Source organism: Diadema setosum, chromosome 5 (genome assembly GCF_964275005.1).
Source record: "Diadema setosum chromosome 5, eeDiaSeto1, whole genome shotgun sequence".
NCBI classification, from domain to species: Eukaryota; Metazoa; Echinodermata; class Echinoidea; order Diadematoida; family Diadematidae; genus Diadema; species Diadema setosum.
Genome location: NC_092689.1, coordinates 45,874,805 through 45,890,891, shown reverse-complemented (window position 1 = coordinate 45,890,891; position 16,087 = coordinate 45,874,805). Strand labels below are relative to the sequence as shown.

Here is a 16,087-nt window from a genome sequence, read left to right as displayed (position 1 = left end):
TGCTAAAATGGGCACCGTGCCCCACCCAGGGGCCCCCAGGGGGTCCAAACCCCCCAAAATTAAGGAATCTTTAAAAATCTTCTCTAGAATCAGAAGTTATAGAGCTAAGATGATACTATGAGTGAGTACATTAAAGGACAAGTTCACCTTCATTAACATAAGGATTAAGAGAATGCAGCAATATTAGTAGAACACATCAGTGAAAGTTTGAGGAAAATTGGACAATCGATGCAGAAGTTATGAATTTTTAAAACTTTTGTGTTGGTACCACTGGATGAGGAAACTACTACAGCTTGTGAGTCATATGCGTACAACAGTATAAAGAAAATGTAAAAGAAAATTCAACATATTTTCACTTTTTTCGCATAATAAAAGAGTACTTGACTCGCCTCTTTCTAAAGGCAGGGGGAATAATATTACCCATAACATTTGTCGGTAACGAGTCAGGGGAATGTGTACTTTTTTCAAAAGATGGAATTTTGTGAAATTCTCTTTATATTTTCCTTATATTGTTGTACGCATGTGACATCTAAGTTATTCATACACTGCAGTAGTCTTCTCATCCAGCGGTTACTGCACAAAAACTTCAAAAATTCATAACTTTTGAACGGATTGTCTGATTTTCCTCAAACTTTCAATGATGTTTTCTACTAATATTGCTACATTCTCTCAATCCTTATGTTTATGAAGGTGAACTTGTCCTTTAATGACTGTAGTTTCAAGTTTGTTCATAGCAGATCCAGGGGTGCCCCTTGTGGGGGCAGGGGGGGGGGTGGTTGGGAAGGTCCAAATGGGGGCCTGAATTGTACATTTTCATCTTCTTTCTGAAAACCTCATGATGGATTTTCGTCAAACTTGGTCCATACATTTTTTTTTTTTTTTAATGAATTAATCATGTTTTTATTTATGTGGATGTAGTGGATGGATGATTTACAACAATCCACATTTCTCTGTGACCGCTTAACCAAATTGATTGGGGGTTTCTGCAAAGTAGAGCTAAGATGTTATATTCTAAGACACTGAAGTAGCATTTAGACAGATTAATCATATTGGGTGTTATCAATGCAAAAATCTGATTGTAATTTTTTGGGGACATACTGTACAATGTATTTATGCTATGGGAGGCAATATTGTGGCATGTTGTTCAAGATGTAGGAAATATTAACTAACTAACAAAATTCAGGCATGTAAGTCTACTTGATCATGATAAGTATACACGGTGTTGAAAAGAGAAGTCATCAGCATTTGTGATCCTGCATGACAGAACCCATCAAAATTCCCAGAGATTCATTTTTTCACCAGGCCTGAGAATTTGTACTGTGGTTTTATGGCATTGGAGCTTTCTGTGTTTTTGGAGTTTTTTGTGTTTGTCGGACAATGCGTTGCCATGGTAACCATAATTTTACCAAAACCTTGTGGATTGAATAACTTCCATAGTATTTAAGCAATCAATTTCAAAATTGATGATCTGTAGGTGTAGTTATACAAGACACTCTTTGTGTTTGTACATGACAAAGCGTTGCCATGGTAACCGCATGTTTTCTTCAAAATCTTGTGGAGTGAACAACTTCCACAATTTTGAAGCACAATTCTAAAATCAAATTTAGTATGTATCATGATCTAGAAGTGTAGTTTTGCAAGACACCAATGTGTTAGTTAAAGGAAAATGTGTTGCCATGGTAACCACTCATTTTTGTATCAAAATAAGCCATTCAAGCTATGAAGGTCAAATTTGGTGTGTATGATGGTCTTTAAGTGTAGTGATGCTGGGGGAATGCATGTTTCCATTTGCTGTAAGTTTTATACTCAGTGTCAACTCTGTAATTGTACAGTAAACTAAAATTATTATGTTTCCAATTCGACAAGTGCACAAACTTGGTATTAACGTCATTGCCCTCATGACATCACATACTATGAAGCAACACTAGGGGCGGGGGTATTAATCACCTTTAGTGATAATTCTAGTTCACTCAAGAGCTATTTGAAAGGGAGCTTAATTGGAATGCCAACAGAAACCTCTAAAACAATCAGCAGTAACATTCATACTTTGACATATTCAGAAATAAAAAGGTTATCTAGGTTATAATAGTGTACAAGGTCTTCAGATAATCTGATAATACTTCATAAAGTTTTGAATCCTTTCCAGTTTCACACACAAGAATGGATGATTCAGTGCGGTGGAGTAATATCATAAGTTTACAGCTCTTTTTCTCAGAAGTATCATGTTGAACATGTTCAACTTTTCATATTGGTAGTTTTGGAACATTCTATTATGATGCTTTTACTGTATATTATATGTATAGCACTTTAAAAGTCGTTAGACTACTGTGACTAAAGGCTGGATCTGATCAAGGCTTGTCATAAGTCATGCATCTCTTTAAAAGTCATATGCAACAGACTCTTCAACAAATAGATTCCTTGAAGATTCATTGGTCAAAGTCATAATTTGGCATTGTAGTACTGTAAGAGCAGACATTTTTTTGCAGTGGCCATATTTTTGTTCATTTCGTGTGACCAGAAACTAGCATGGAAATAAAGGCATGGCCATGCAAATATTTTTGCATGTTAAATGTTCCATTGATTCCATCTTGATTCCATGGAATTAAACATATGCAAACTTTGTCATACCCAGCAAAGCATACAAAAAAAAAACAAAAAAAAAAAATCACTTTTCCCATTATATGGGCAAACTGATAACAGCTACTTTGAATGTAGGAATTTTGGAATTCCTGATGTTTAGGTAAACCCAGAGTACATATGAAATGTAATTTGTTCACTGCGAAGAAGTCTGTTTGCAGTAAAGTTGGCAGCTACAAACCTATTGAAGAACTGTAAAATTTGGGGTTCCTATTTTTTTTTTCAGTGTGAACCTGATATTTAATGGTGTCTTTTTTGTTTTCGTGGTGAACAAAATTTTACATATTGCAATTTTTACTTGGCACGTCCTTTGCTTGATCATGTATTGACAGGAGATGGATAAATCAGTGCATTGTTTACTAAACAAACTGACTAGCTGCAGTCTAACATGATAGATTTTAAATCACATCTGCACAATAAAACTAGTCCATCCCTATGTATATGGTAGAGTAAAAAGGCATACATGTACATTTCCTCTCTTATTGTCTTTTAATGTACAGGGAGCCGTTCTGGTGCCATTACTGCTACAGCTTGGGCCTCAATGATGCTACAGGGAGTGCAGGGATACATACAACATGCAGAGTCTGTGGTCAACAGGAGACAAATGATAGAGGAAAGGTAACTAGCAGATGAATTGACCCATCCTCCCACAATTCTCAGAGCCTTCAATGCTCTAAAAACAATATTTTTTTTTTTTTTGCAGGTGATGGAGAATAGGCAGGTTGGTAATCCACTTGTGCGAAAGCAGTCAAGTGGTACATGTATCTCCTTTTCACAGTCAACTACATGTGCCGTCGAACAGCGAACGTATTGATTGGTCTCAAGGTATGAATAGAGTGTGCACTGATGGGTTCAAAAACTCTTTTGTTCTACACAAAGTAAGCACCCGAATAGGGTCAGCAAATGTGAATTTGTACTGAGCTCAGCATGATTGCTATGCACATCTTCATATGAGTTTTAGATCAAAACAAATGCACACCACATTGGAGAAAGGGTGTAAATGATCCTGCGATAATCATAAACACGGTTTTCATACAAAAACAAAACTGATGTTGATAGAAGAAACAGTTTCTATTCTTCCTATCGAAACCATTTTACTGGGCAGCATAACACAAATAAACATGAATTTAGGCCACGAATGCAGGCACTCTTGTTCTTGTCTAGATTTTGGGAATCTGGTATACCAGGTTCCTGTATGTCAGTTGACACCATGGGAACCTTAAACACCAGGCTCCCGCAAGGAAAGGGTTAAGACTCACAGTTTTTGAATACACAGAACACCGATTTCATTACAATGAAAAATTGTACCCTCTCACATGTCGGCATGTTTGCAGACACACAGTGTGTGATTCTTATTGTTTTACTACTTTGCCACAGACTGAGAAAGATTCCTGGTCTCAAGGTACTGGGCAGACCAAAGCTGAGTCAGGTTTGCATCGTGTCTGAGGAGTTTGACATCTATCGTCTAGGAGCCAGTCTTACAGCCAGGGGATGGCAACTTTACACTGTCCAGAAACCTGCAGGGTAAACCTCTTCTCAGCATCCTTTTCAGGTTTATTATTATTCTGTGGCAATACCAACACAGCCTGTTGTAAGACATAAGATATTCAAAGTTTTCCCTAGTACAAAATATTGTGTAGCAAAAAAGGCTGCTGAAAACTGCTTATCCAATAGTGGCGAGTCAAAAGGGGCCTGAGCTTTCGATCCAAGCAGAATCTTCATTAGAGGCAAAATGACAAACAGGCAGGGAAAGCAATCACATATAAGGACTACACACAATAAGAACAGTCATGGGAGGGCTAGGGACACAGAACAAAGAAAACAAAAGGGAAAGGTTGGAGGTCATGGGCAAGGTCCTAATCCCAAGAGGGGGATTAAAGCTGGAGGGTGGACAGACAAAAGGCAGAGGAGGGTCAGTGATGATCTGGAGGACCGTAGGGGCAACCTGTGAAGGATAAGGATGAATAGGGAGGCAACATCAAACAAGATAAGGAGCAACAGAGAAATAAAGAAAGGAAAAGGGTGAAATACAATGTAGCAACAGCATGAGTGGGTGGGGGGGGGGGGACTGAGCAGGCAGCAAGCAAAAAATTCAAAGGAAGAGATATAAAGCATATATGTCAATATGCATGCATGTATATATTATATTCACAACAGTAGTTCAATATGAAAACTCTGTGAGAGACATAGTTTTTACGAATTTTCGCCCATAGGGCTTTGTCAAGTCAATGGCAGATTTTATTTTGAAGCAGATATAAATCAAAATAAAAGATGCGTCGTCAGTGGTAGTGCGTCCATAACAAAATGTGTTCATACAAAAGTAGCGCACAAGGTAGGACGTCACAAAGAAAACTAGGAAGGCGGGGAAAATACAAGAAGCGCACAAAATAGGACGTCACAAAGAACAAAGAGAAAACACGTCACAAAGCAAGGAGGTAGAAGATCGCAGATGAGGGAGAGAGGGAAACGAAGATAAAAATGATATACACAGAGGCAGAGAAGATAAAGAGAGCAGGATTATTCCTTAACGGGGAAAGAATGGAAAGAAACATTCAGTCCATTGGGTTGCAGGCAGCTAAGGTGATGGATTAGTTGTTCTTGTCGTAGTTTGCGCATTTTGTTATTGACGCGCTACCACTGACGACACATCTTTTATTTTGATTTATATCTGCTTCAAAATAAAATCTGCCATTGCTTTAATCCCCCTCTTGGGCTAAGGACCTTGCCCATGACCTCCAACCCTTCCCTTTTCTTTTCTTTGTTCTGTGTCCCTAGCCCTCCTCTGACTGTGCTTGTGTGTAGTCCTTATAGTGTGATTGCTTTCCCTGCCTGTTTGTCATTATACCCCCGCCACACATAGTGTCAAGGGAGTATTATAGGAATCACCGCGATACACCCCCGCAACACGTAGTGTCAAGGGGGTATATAGGAATCACCGCGATGTTGGTCGGGCGGGCGGGCGGTCGGTCGGTCGGTCTGTTGCAAAATCTTGCGTCGCGAACTCCTACAGTTTTGAAGCAATTTAAATGAAACTTAGGGTAAATGATGATATTGAGGTATAGATGTGCAAGACATATTTTTTGTGTTTGTCGGACGATGCGTTGCCATGGCAACCATAATTTTACCAAAACCTTGTGGATTGAATAACTTTCATAGTATTTAAGCAATCAATTTCAATATTGATGATCTATAGGTGTAGTTATGCAAGACACTCTTTGTGTTTGTACTTGACAAAGCGTTGCCATGGTAACCGCATGTTTTCTTCGAAATTTTGTGGAGTGAACAACTTCCACAGTTTTGAAGCAATTGAAATCAAATTTGGTAGGCATTATGGCCTTGAGGCATAGATGTGCAACACATAATTTTTGTGTTTGTTGGACAAAGCGTTGCCATGGTAACCATAATTTTACCAAAACCTTATGGATTGAATAACTTCCACATCATTCAAGCAATTAAGGTCAAATTTAGTATGTGTGATGATCGGGAGGTGTAGTTATGCAAGACACCAATGTGTTGATATAATAAAAATGTGTTGCCATGGTAACCACTCATTTTTGTATCAAATTGAACCATTTAATCTATGAAGGTGGAATTTGGTGTGTATGATGCTCTTTAAGTGTAGTTTTGGAAAATGTCCTTTGTATTTGTATCGGACAATGCGTTGCTATGGTAACCGCATTTTTTAAAAAAATCCTGTGGAGTGAACTTCTTCCACAGTTTTCAAGCAATTCAAACCAAATTTGGTGGGCATTATGGCCCTGAGGTATAGATGTGGAACACATAATTTTTGTGTTTGTCACACAAACTGTTGCCATGGTAACCACAATTTTACCCATACCTTGCAGATCGAATAACTTTTCCATCATTCCAGCAATTAAAATCAAATTTAGTATGTATCATGATCTAGAAGTGTAGTTTTGCAAGACACCAATGTGTCAGTTTAAGGAAAATGTGTTGCCATGGTAACCACTCATTTTTGTATCAGAATAAACCATTCAAGATATGAAGGTCAACTTTGGTGTGTATGATGGTCTTAAAGTGTAGTGATGCTAGGGGAAAGCATGTTTCCATTTGCTATAAGTTTTATACTCAGTGTCAACTCTGTAATTGTACAGTAAACTAAAATTATTCTGTTTCCAATTCGACAAGTGCACAAACTTGGTATTAACGTCATTGCCCTCATGACATCACATACTATAAAGCAACACTAGGGGCGGGGGTATTAATTACCTTCAGTGATAATTCTAGTTTTGCCTCTGACGAAGATTCTGCTAGGATCAAAAGCTCAGGCCCCTTTTGACTACAAAATAATGTGGTCTTTATTCATCCCGGATCATCTTATCGAGTAAATTTAGCAAAAATGGCAGCAAAGAATGACAAAGTACGACACTTGTGTATTTGGTATGCAATAGTACACTTACTGTTACAATAAACTATGATTTCACATACAATTATCTCTGTCAACAGTTATACTGGAGAAATTTGAAAGATTTCTTCATCCCATTTTTTTTGTTTTTTTGTATAGTGTATATCCATGTAGTTTCTCGAGCAAGTTTGCAATATCAAGGACCTAAAATTTAGAATAGTTTGCCATGAGATCTACAAAAATGTGACCTATGTTAAGTTATTCTAAAATAAACCTATGATTTTTCTTGGATATATACATGTACAATGTATTTGTGTCTTTCTTTGTATATATCTACCTGGTATGTCTTATTTTGCAAGGATATTGCTTGTTGCACATATGTCTAAATGTAGTGTGTCAGACTGTCAAAAAATAATCAAATTTCTTTCTTTATGAAAACTGCCCTGATTTACATTATATGTCAGAAAAGTTCTGGCCTGATCTGTGTTTGTACATGTCTGATAACTGTTTGTTTGTTTGTTTTTGGAGTTTGTCTGTGTTTTAACATTTGATTTACATTTGTACATATACAAGTGTAGATGCAGTTGACCAAGGCCAATGGCTTTCTGTCTCCCCCCATATCCACTACCAATGTACTAATAGTCTTATTTTTTTTTTAATCTTTTAAAGTGTTCCATCTGCATTCCGCAACTTGTCCCTTGTGTACTGTGTATGTGTTTAATGTTATTTGCTGCACAGTGTGTGTTCTTCACCTACTATTCTCCCTGTGTGTGTATTGTTTTCTACTTGTATATTTACCCGGATTTGAAGTCAGATGAACCACCATTAAAATCAGCTGAACTTACATTTTATCTTCAAGTTGGAATGACCCTTTTAATGCCATTCCGTATTGTATTTTCATATTACCTTCATGCTGCAGGTAGAATTAGTTTGATAATTCAGTTAGAATTTAGCAAAGGAAAGAAATCTCTTTCCAGAGAAAGAAAGAAAACTTGTTACATTCCGTACATTGCCCACGAGTGGAGTGAGGTGATCTGTTGCGACTGTAATGAAATCTGACTGGCTCTCGCCTCTTTCAGCCTCTGCCTTGTGGTGACTGATCTTCTACAGCAGCACACAGCTAGGCAGCTTCTCTCTGATGTTGAGGAATGCACAGCTGAGATAATGAAGGACCCTTTGGCTAAAGCAACAGGCATGGTGGGTATGATACAATATACATAGGAACTGAAGTACTATATATAGGTTGAGTATCTGTGTGTTTCGTGTGTTGGATGGAGACCCTGTGTGCTGGCTCGAGTACCTGTATATTGTTTCAAGACACTGTGTGTGTGTGATGGAGTACCTTTGTGTTGATGGAGTACCTTTGTGTTGATAGATTGCCTTTGTGCCACATATAATGGAACAAAAGGCAAGCCTGAGTTTTGCAGCAGGAAGTTATGTGGTTATGATTGCTACCATTCAAAAAAAAAATAATAATAAAATAAAAAAAGTTGTCTGCTCTTGAAAGTGCAGATCATGATCATGGTAAAGTAGGCTTAACTTTGTATTTTCTATATGTGTTGCAATTTGAGACACACATTGAGATGCAATGTGTTATCTTTCCACAAGATTATCTACACTTTGTACGATTCAAACATGCTTTTAATGACTGTGATCTGTGGCAGATTCTTGCACTGCAAAGAATTTACACCTCATGATTGAGTTTTACTAGTCATCAGTCAGTAAGAATCAAAATTTGTATGAAGCTTTCTCTTCTCGTATGACCAACATCTACCCTCCTCTGCAAATCAAATTCTACTTCTGAGAAACATTAGCTTTGCATTCTTTATTGCAGGCTGCTATCTATGGCATGGCAGAAACACTACCAGATCGTTCTCTTGTAGCAGATTTTGTGTGTGGCTACCTGGATGCCTTCTACAGTACAGACAACCAGACAGAGTGAAAAGGATGCACACCATTCCTGTCTAACTGAGTCAATTGTGAGAAGGAATGAGCTCAGGCCAATTAAACCAAAGATAACATACTAATAGTGAATGGTCACAAGTGCAATGGTACAAAGATTTCACACAAGATGGAAAATGAAGAGCTGTACCATCTTTCACCAAGTACGAAATCTTGTTCCATCACACATGTGAAAACCATATGCTACATTGTATTTGCTTTGTATATACCTCGAATGTCAATGAATGTGGTCCGCACTGATTCTTGAATAAAGTACAGAAATGGCAACCCTTTTTGCATGAAAGGCATAGAGGGTTGTACATATTGTGTCATCTGAGGTGTGCAATGGTGCAAAAACTACAAGTTGATCATGATCATAATTTACGATTCAATAAAAATTTGTAACATCAGTCATGCAATATCCAAAATTGCTCAGCAAAAATTGCATGGCTCAACAGCATGCAGTCTGTGGTACTTTAAAACTTCATGTAGTGATGAGCAATTACCCAATTTGATAGCTGCAATAATTTCATGTGTTGCATAAAGCCTCTTTGTGTACCCAACACTTCATATCAGGCAGTGTTGGGCATTTGTCATGATTGTTTTTGATATCTTTAGCATCATATGAAGATCTTCCCGTCCATTTATATGTACATTGTATAATATTATTGCTATGCACTTGAGAAAACCACTTTTTGTTTGTCTTGATTTGTGTGAATGATCTTCCCATATTTATGTACTGTATATGAAGCACTACTAAAAGTGTATGTTTGTTTTATTTTGTTGTTTATTGTTTTTTATGCCTCCGCAACGAAGTGGCCGGAGGCATTATGTTTTCGGGTCGTCCGTCCGTACGTGTACGTCCGTCCGTAAGTACGTCCGTACGTGTACGTCCGTCCATAAGTACGTCCGTCCGTAAGTACGTCCGTCCGTCCCGTTTTGTTTTTGTCGATATCTCAAGAACCGTGTGATGGTTTTACATCAAACTTGGTATGAGGGTATATCCTTGGGGGATAATACTTTGTGTGGATTTTAGGGTCACAGGGTCAAAGGTCACAGTTTATTTTGTGAAAAAAAAATTTGAAATTTCATGTTTTTCTCCATATCTCGCAAATGGTTCAAGGTATCTTCATGGAACTTAGTATATATGCTTGTACCGATGGGCAGTGGTTATCTAGGGAAGTTGGGGTCATGGGTCAAAGGTTAGGGGGTCAAAGGTCAAGGTCAACTCCTCAAAATATCACTACTTTCCTTAAAATGCAATATGCCTGAAGGTTGTTTTTTTTTTAAACTTGATGTATGGCATGTATTACCCAATATATATTTTTGGGGAAGTTTCTTGCCAAAAGGTCAAAGGTCAAAAGGTCAAAGGTCAAGTGAAAGTGCTAAATTGCACTTTTTCCTCCATATCTCGAAAGTTACTCAAGGTATCATCATGAAACTGACATATTTATGCATGTTCTACCTAACAGTGATTCTCTGTGGAACTGTGAGATCAAAGGTCAAAGACCAGGTTTAGATAATGCTATTTTCCCATTTGATACTGAAATTATACTTTTTCTCAATACCTTGAAAATTACTCAATGCATAAACTTATAAAAGGGTCAAAAGTCAAGTAAAAATCATCAGTTCCCCAAATACCTGCACTCTGACATTTTAATCATTCATCCAATTGAACCTAGTTCTAGAAAGTGAACATTCAGCACATTTGTGTCAAACCTGTCATTTTAATATTTTGCCAATTGTGTGAAACTGTCATCACACATTGTCAAGACATTGTACTATAGACCACCTATTAGGAGAACCATGCATTATGGCGGAGGCATATCAGTAGCCGTAGCGATATATCTAGTTTGTTTGGGGGGTTGGGGGGCAAAATCTCAACAGAGGCACATTTATGTAACAGTGTGAGATCCTAGGCGAGGGAGTGAAGCTATCGAGCGGGGGGAAGGTGTGGGAGAGATTTTGTATTACGCTACAATGTATGTCATGCAATATCCTTTGTTTATACACATTTATATGCGTGAAGTATGGGAGCGAGAGCTCAGAATCATAAATTGTTGTTTCTCATGAACCTATGTGTACATGCATGTATGTCAAAAGTGATGTGCTCTCATTAGCCAATATGTATTTATGTTCTTCAAGCAATATATATATCACTTGAAAGTAGTGCTAAGGCTAAAATATCATTCGGTGACTGATGAGCACTGTCTGATGAATTATTTTGGCATAAGTTACTCTCTTTCCTTTTGGCATTTTAGCACATTTCTCTCACTGTCTATATCGCATTATTGTGGAAGAGTCCAGACTTCAGCCTTCAGTAAAACAAGACACGTTGATAGCTACTTCTAACGATAATCCATTATTAATGAGCCGAAACTGTTGGCAATGTTCATGGTAAAGTCTCTAAAGTGTTACTCGTTCACCATCTTGGGATTGGCAAATTGGTAGATCAAATCAGCTTTCAAGCACTCCTAAGAAAGTACCCCGCCCCCTCCAAAAAAAAAAAAAAAAATACAAAATACAAAATACAAAAAATATACACATTGAAAAATGAATTGATTAAGTTGAATATTGTCAACAAATGTTGCCAGTACTATATAGATGCTGAAACAGTTAGGTTTGGTACTACTTGGAGCATCATGTACATGTGATGCACGAACATATGGGAAAGATCCAGATTGAGATTCAAAATGTACTTTGTGTGTCAGTATTCATAAAAAAATTCTTCAAAAAGGGCAAAACAAATAGCAAAATATTTATATCATACTGTCAGTTTATTTGTCGTTGTGTTTTCTGCAGGCATTAAAATACATTCAATCTTGCCCAATTAATTTGGACATTAGAAATACAATGTAGCTTTGACTTTGAGAAAATTTGACTTATGAGGGATTAAAATTGATAGAATATACAGAGAAGAGGACTTGAAAAGACCTTCACCTTGGGTGATTATTCCACTTATGCAAGGTTGACTGTATACAACCTGCAAAAGGTAGTGAGAAAAGTTGAGAGCATTAGTAAAGTACAGTTGTACTGTACAGTCAACCTCGCCTAAGTCAAATCTATTTGGACTGGAGAAATAGCACCACCTTAGAGAAAATTTTGACTTATGATGGATTAAAAACAATAGAATATAAAGAGAAGAGGACTTGAAAAGACCTTCAACTTAGTGGCATAATCGACTTATGCGAGGTTGACTGTATATCATAGTACTCTAGACACACAAGTAAGAAATAAGAAGATAACAAGCCTTATTGTAGTACAGGTATAAGGTGTTTGTGTGTTTTTTTAATGGACCAAGCTCAGAATTATATTGAAACCAAATTATAATGCTGCTCCATGACTGCCTTACATGTATTATTATTAAGACATACACTGGGTTAATGCAGAGAAATGTTGGATTACATGTGCAAGAGTACAGGTATTCATGATTTATTGATTATGTAGACAGCATGTCTGTTTTAATAAACATGTTTTTACAGTTTTATATTCAATGAATAAATTGAAGTAAATAAAGAAAATAAAGCTTCAAATTGTTATATTGTACCTGTTGCTGTCACTAACATGCTCCTCTTCTCCAGGAAATCTGAAGCTAGTGTGTAAATGTGGAGTACACTCGTGCATGATTGTATATTTTGTATGTGATGTGTGAATATTGGTACAGTGTACAAGTGTATGTGTACAAGTGTACCTGTGCACGTTTGTGGGTGTGCTCCTGTCTGTGTACCCGTGTCATCTATTTGCACTATCACCAAAAATACACAAATGAACATACTCTCCCTTGAAATGGTTGCTGGTGGTTGGAAGATTGATTTACTTTACACTGGAAATCAAATGGTGTAAGTTCTGATTCATCCAGGTAACAATCAATAAAGGTCAAAGGTCAAAATTCGAACAATAACGTCAGTAGTGCGTCTGCGCCGATTGGCAACGACGCCTTCCCGTCATCAAATCAGATGAGCTGATGAAGCGTCCAGGATCGGACGTGAAACCGTCCTCAGAACTAAAAACAGTAAGTCCAGATGATTTGATTTAATGTTGTACCTTTATTTACATTGGAAATAATTTTCATATACAGACACATGTACAGTGTACATGTACATTGTATTTCAACTTGTATCAGATTCTATAAAATCAAACTTTCAGTCCACACTGCTTCTGCAGCGAAAAAACAAAAATAGTGCACTAGAAAACAATTGATTCATAATCAAATATTACGTGCTGAGTGTGTCTGGACTTTGTTTCTAATCTCACCAGAATTTAGCCTGAAGTCATGTGTCCTACTAACACACTATTCCCACGTGAGATTTATCACACCTGACTTACCATTACAGATTACTGACATTTACTACATAACTGCATAGATTATCAAGAACAAAAAATGACTCGATCACTATGTTATTGTATAAAGGTTGTAAATGGGTGTTATAACAGGATGTGTTTGTCATGCTCTCTATCGATTACTTAGACTTGTGGGGCAAGGAAGTCCTCATTATAATCTTTTACACATTGAAAATAATTCTAGCAATGATGTTAGGATCTTGCAGTCTAATCCTAATGCATAAAGAAAGTAGTCTCTTGGAATTCCATGAGCGAAGTTCTTGACATTTGTGAATAGGGAAAACATGCCCAAGATACTAAACATAACATCTTTATCTTTCAATCATAAATGGATGCATGGTAACATTTCAAACAAAAATTCTCCATAGACAGAAGAATGTACCTAGACTAGAGGCACAATTTCAAAGGATGAACCACAGAGCTAGGATGATTTAAGTCTATAGAAGCCATGAGCCAATATGACATGCATGTACAGATATACATTATGCTATTATATCACTTGCTAAGGTTGTGGATGTACCCTTAAATTGTGTCCCAACAGCTGTGTTGCTGTGATAGCATGTTATTTAATTCAACAACCCTACCCTCACAAACACACACTACATCACTGTGAGCTATGACATGTACATAAAGGTGACATACAGGCAATGCGTGAAATAACCATCCTTAGTGCTGTCAAAACTTCATTCTGCTGAATAAACAAGGCTATCTTGGAAAGATGAGCAGCTGCACTATTTTATATGAAAAATTAGACTAGTAGCAGCTATGCATATAAGAGGTGTTGTAATAGTGAAGAAATACATATTGGCCACCTACACCATTTCTACAGCAAAACCATCCTACACAGGTGAAGCTTATGGACATGCTTGTTTGTTTCTGCTGCTGACATATGATACTGATATGAACTGGATTTTGATGTAAATTGAAATGGCCTTGTAAAGACAGCTCCTATTTCCAGACAATCTATTACTGTGGTAGGATGATGATGTGGAAAAGACATTGGAGTATGTCACATAAACACTAAGAATTGCACAAAAGGAACATCCTTTCTAACATTTTTCCTGTTAGTGATTCAATACAGAAGAGAATGATGAATGAAAATACTGTATGATATCCCCTTGAAGTCATATTAAGTTGCAAGATATTGCAAATCCATAAAATATCACTTTTAAAGGTGATTAATACCCCCGCCCCGTGACGACAGTCTTACCCAAGGAATGATCTTTCCTTGATCTTCTGCCATTTAAATGCCGTTACCATGGCAACGCAGCTTCCGACACGTCCGAAAAATATGTCTTGCACATCTTCCCACCAAGACTATTGTATGTGCCACATTTCATAAGCTTTTGTCAAAAACTGAGGAAGTAGTTCAATCCACAAGATCTTTCCTTGATCTTCCGCCATTAATATGCCGTTACCATGGCAACGCAGCTTCCGACATGTCCAAAAAATATGTTTTGCACATCTTCCCACCAAGACCAATGTGTGTGCCACATTTCATGAGCTTCAGTCGAATACAGAGGAAGTAGTTCAATCCGCAAGATCTTTCCTTGATCTTCTGCCATTTATATGCCGTTACCATGGCAACGCAGCTTCCGGCACGTCCGAAAAATATGTCTTCCACATCTTCCCACCAAGATCAAGGTGTGTGCCACATTTCATAAGCTTTGGTCAAAAAACTGAGGAAGTAGTTAAATCCGCAAGATCTTTCCTTGATCTTCTGCCATTAATATGCCGTTACCATGGCAACGTACTTTCGGGTACTGTCAAAAAATGCGTCTTGCACATCTACAACCAAAGGCACACATCTGTACCAAGTTTCATGGAAATTGGGCAAAAACTGAGGAAGTAGTTTGCAACACAAAATTTTCCATCATTTTGGCTCATAATATGTGAGCTGTTACCATGGCAACATACTTTTTGTCACTGTCAAGAAATGTGTCATGCTGACCTATATCCTAAGACAAACATTCAATATGAATTCCATGAGAATTGGAAGAACACTGATGAAGCAGTTTTGCCATGAAGCATTTTGCCCTATATTTTACCAATAACATGCCGTTACCATGGCAACGCACTTTTTGCCACTGCGGAAATATTCGTCTTGCACATTAACATATTCAGATGAACATCTGTACCTAATTTCATAAAAATTGATCAAAAACTGTGGGAGGAGTTTGCGACGCAAGATTTGTACCCATTTTTGCCCATAATATGCCGTTACCATGGCAACGTACTTTTGGGTACTGTCAAAAAATACGTCTTGCACATCTACAACCCAAGGCACACATCTGTGCCAAGTTTTATGGGAATCGGTTGAAAACTGAGGAAGTAGTTTGCGACGCAAGATTTGCAACGGACCGACCGCCCGACCGACCGCCCGACCGACCGCCCGACCGCCCCACCGTCCGCTGATTCCTATATACCCCCTTCAAACTTCTTTTGGCGGGGGTATAAATATATTCAAGAATATGCTTCTTTATATGATCATGAGTTGTTCCTGGAATAACTGATAATATGCAATGTATTAGCTACTGTCCCACTGTGCCATTATTCTGTGTGAAAAATGAAGGCATGCTTTATTGGTCTTTTTAACATGGCTTGCTTTTCACCTGGTTTAAAGACACACAACATTGTACACTGTATTTAAATGTTGACAAGTAGCACCACCCACATCAGACGTTGGACATGTTCAAGGTTTGAAACAGCCAGCTTCCACTGCAGTCTGTGATTCTCATATGCTTTTCTACTATTCATTTATTTTTTTTTTTGCCATTTTTATTGTTACTTAAGGAGAATCTT

The 16,087-nt window shown here is 37.6% G+C and overlaps 1 protein-coding gene across 1 annotated transcript in view; it reads left to right on the top strand.

Annotated features, from left to right (window-relative positions):
• Positions 1–9,737, top strand: part of LOC140228960 (sphingosine-1-phosphate lyase 1-like) — a 32,538-nt gene extending 22,801 nt beyond the window's left edge. The window contains exons 12-15 of the mRNA XM_072309222.1: positions 3,138–3,255; positions 4,015–4,161; positions 8,083–8,200; positions 8,838–9,737. Coding sequence (XP_072165323.1) covers positions 3,138–3,255; positions 4,015–4,161; positions 8,083–8,200; positions 8,838–8,945 — 491 coding nt within the window. The 3' untranslated portion in view covers positions 8,946–9,737. The remainder of the gene's footprint in view (positions 1–3,137; positions 3,256–4,014; positions 4,162–8,082; positions 8,201–8,837) is intronic.
• Positions 9,738–16,087: the final 6,350 nt, after the last annotated feature.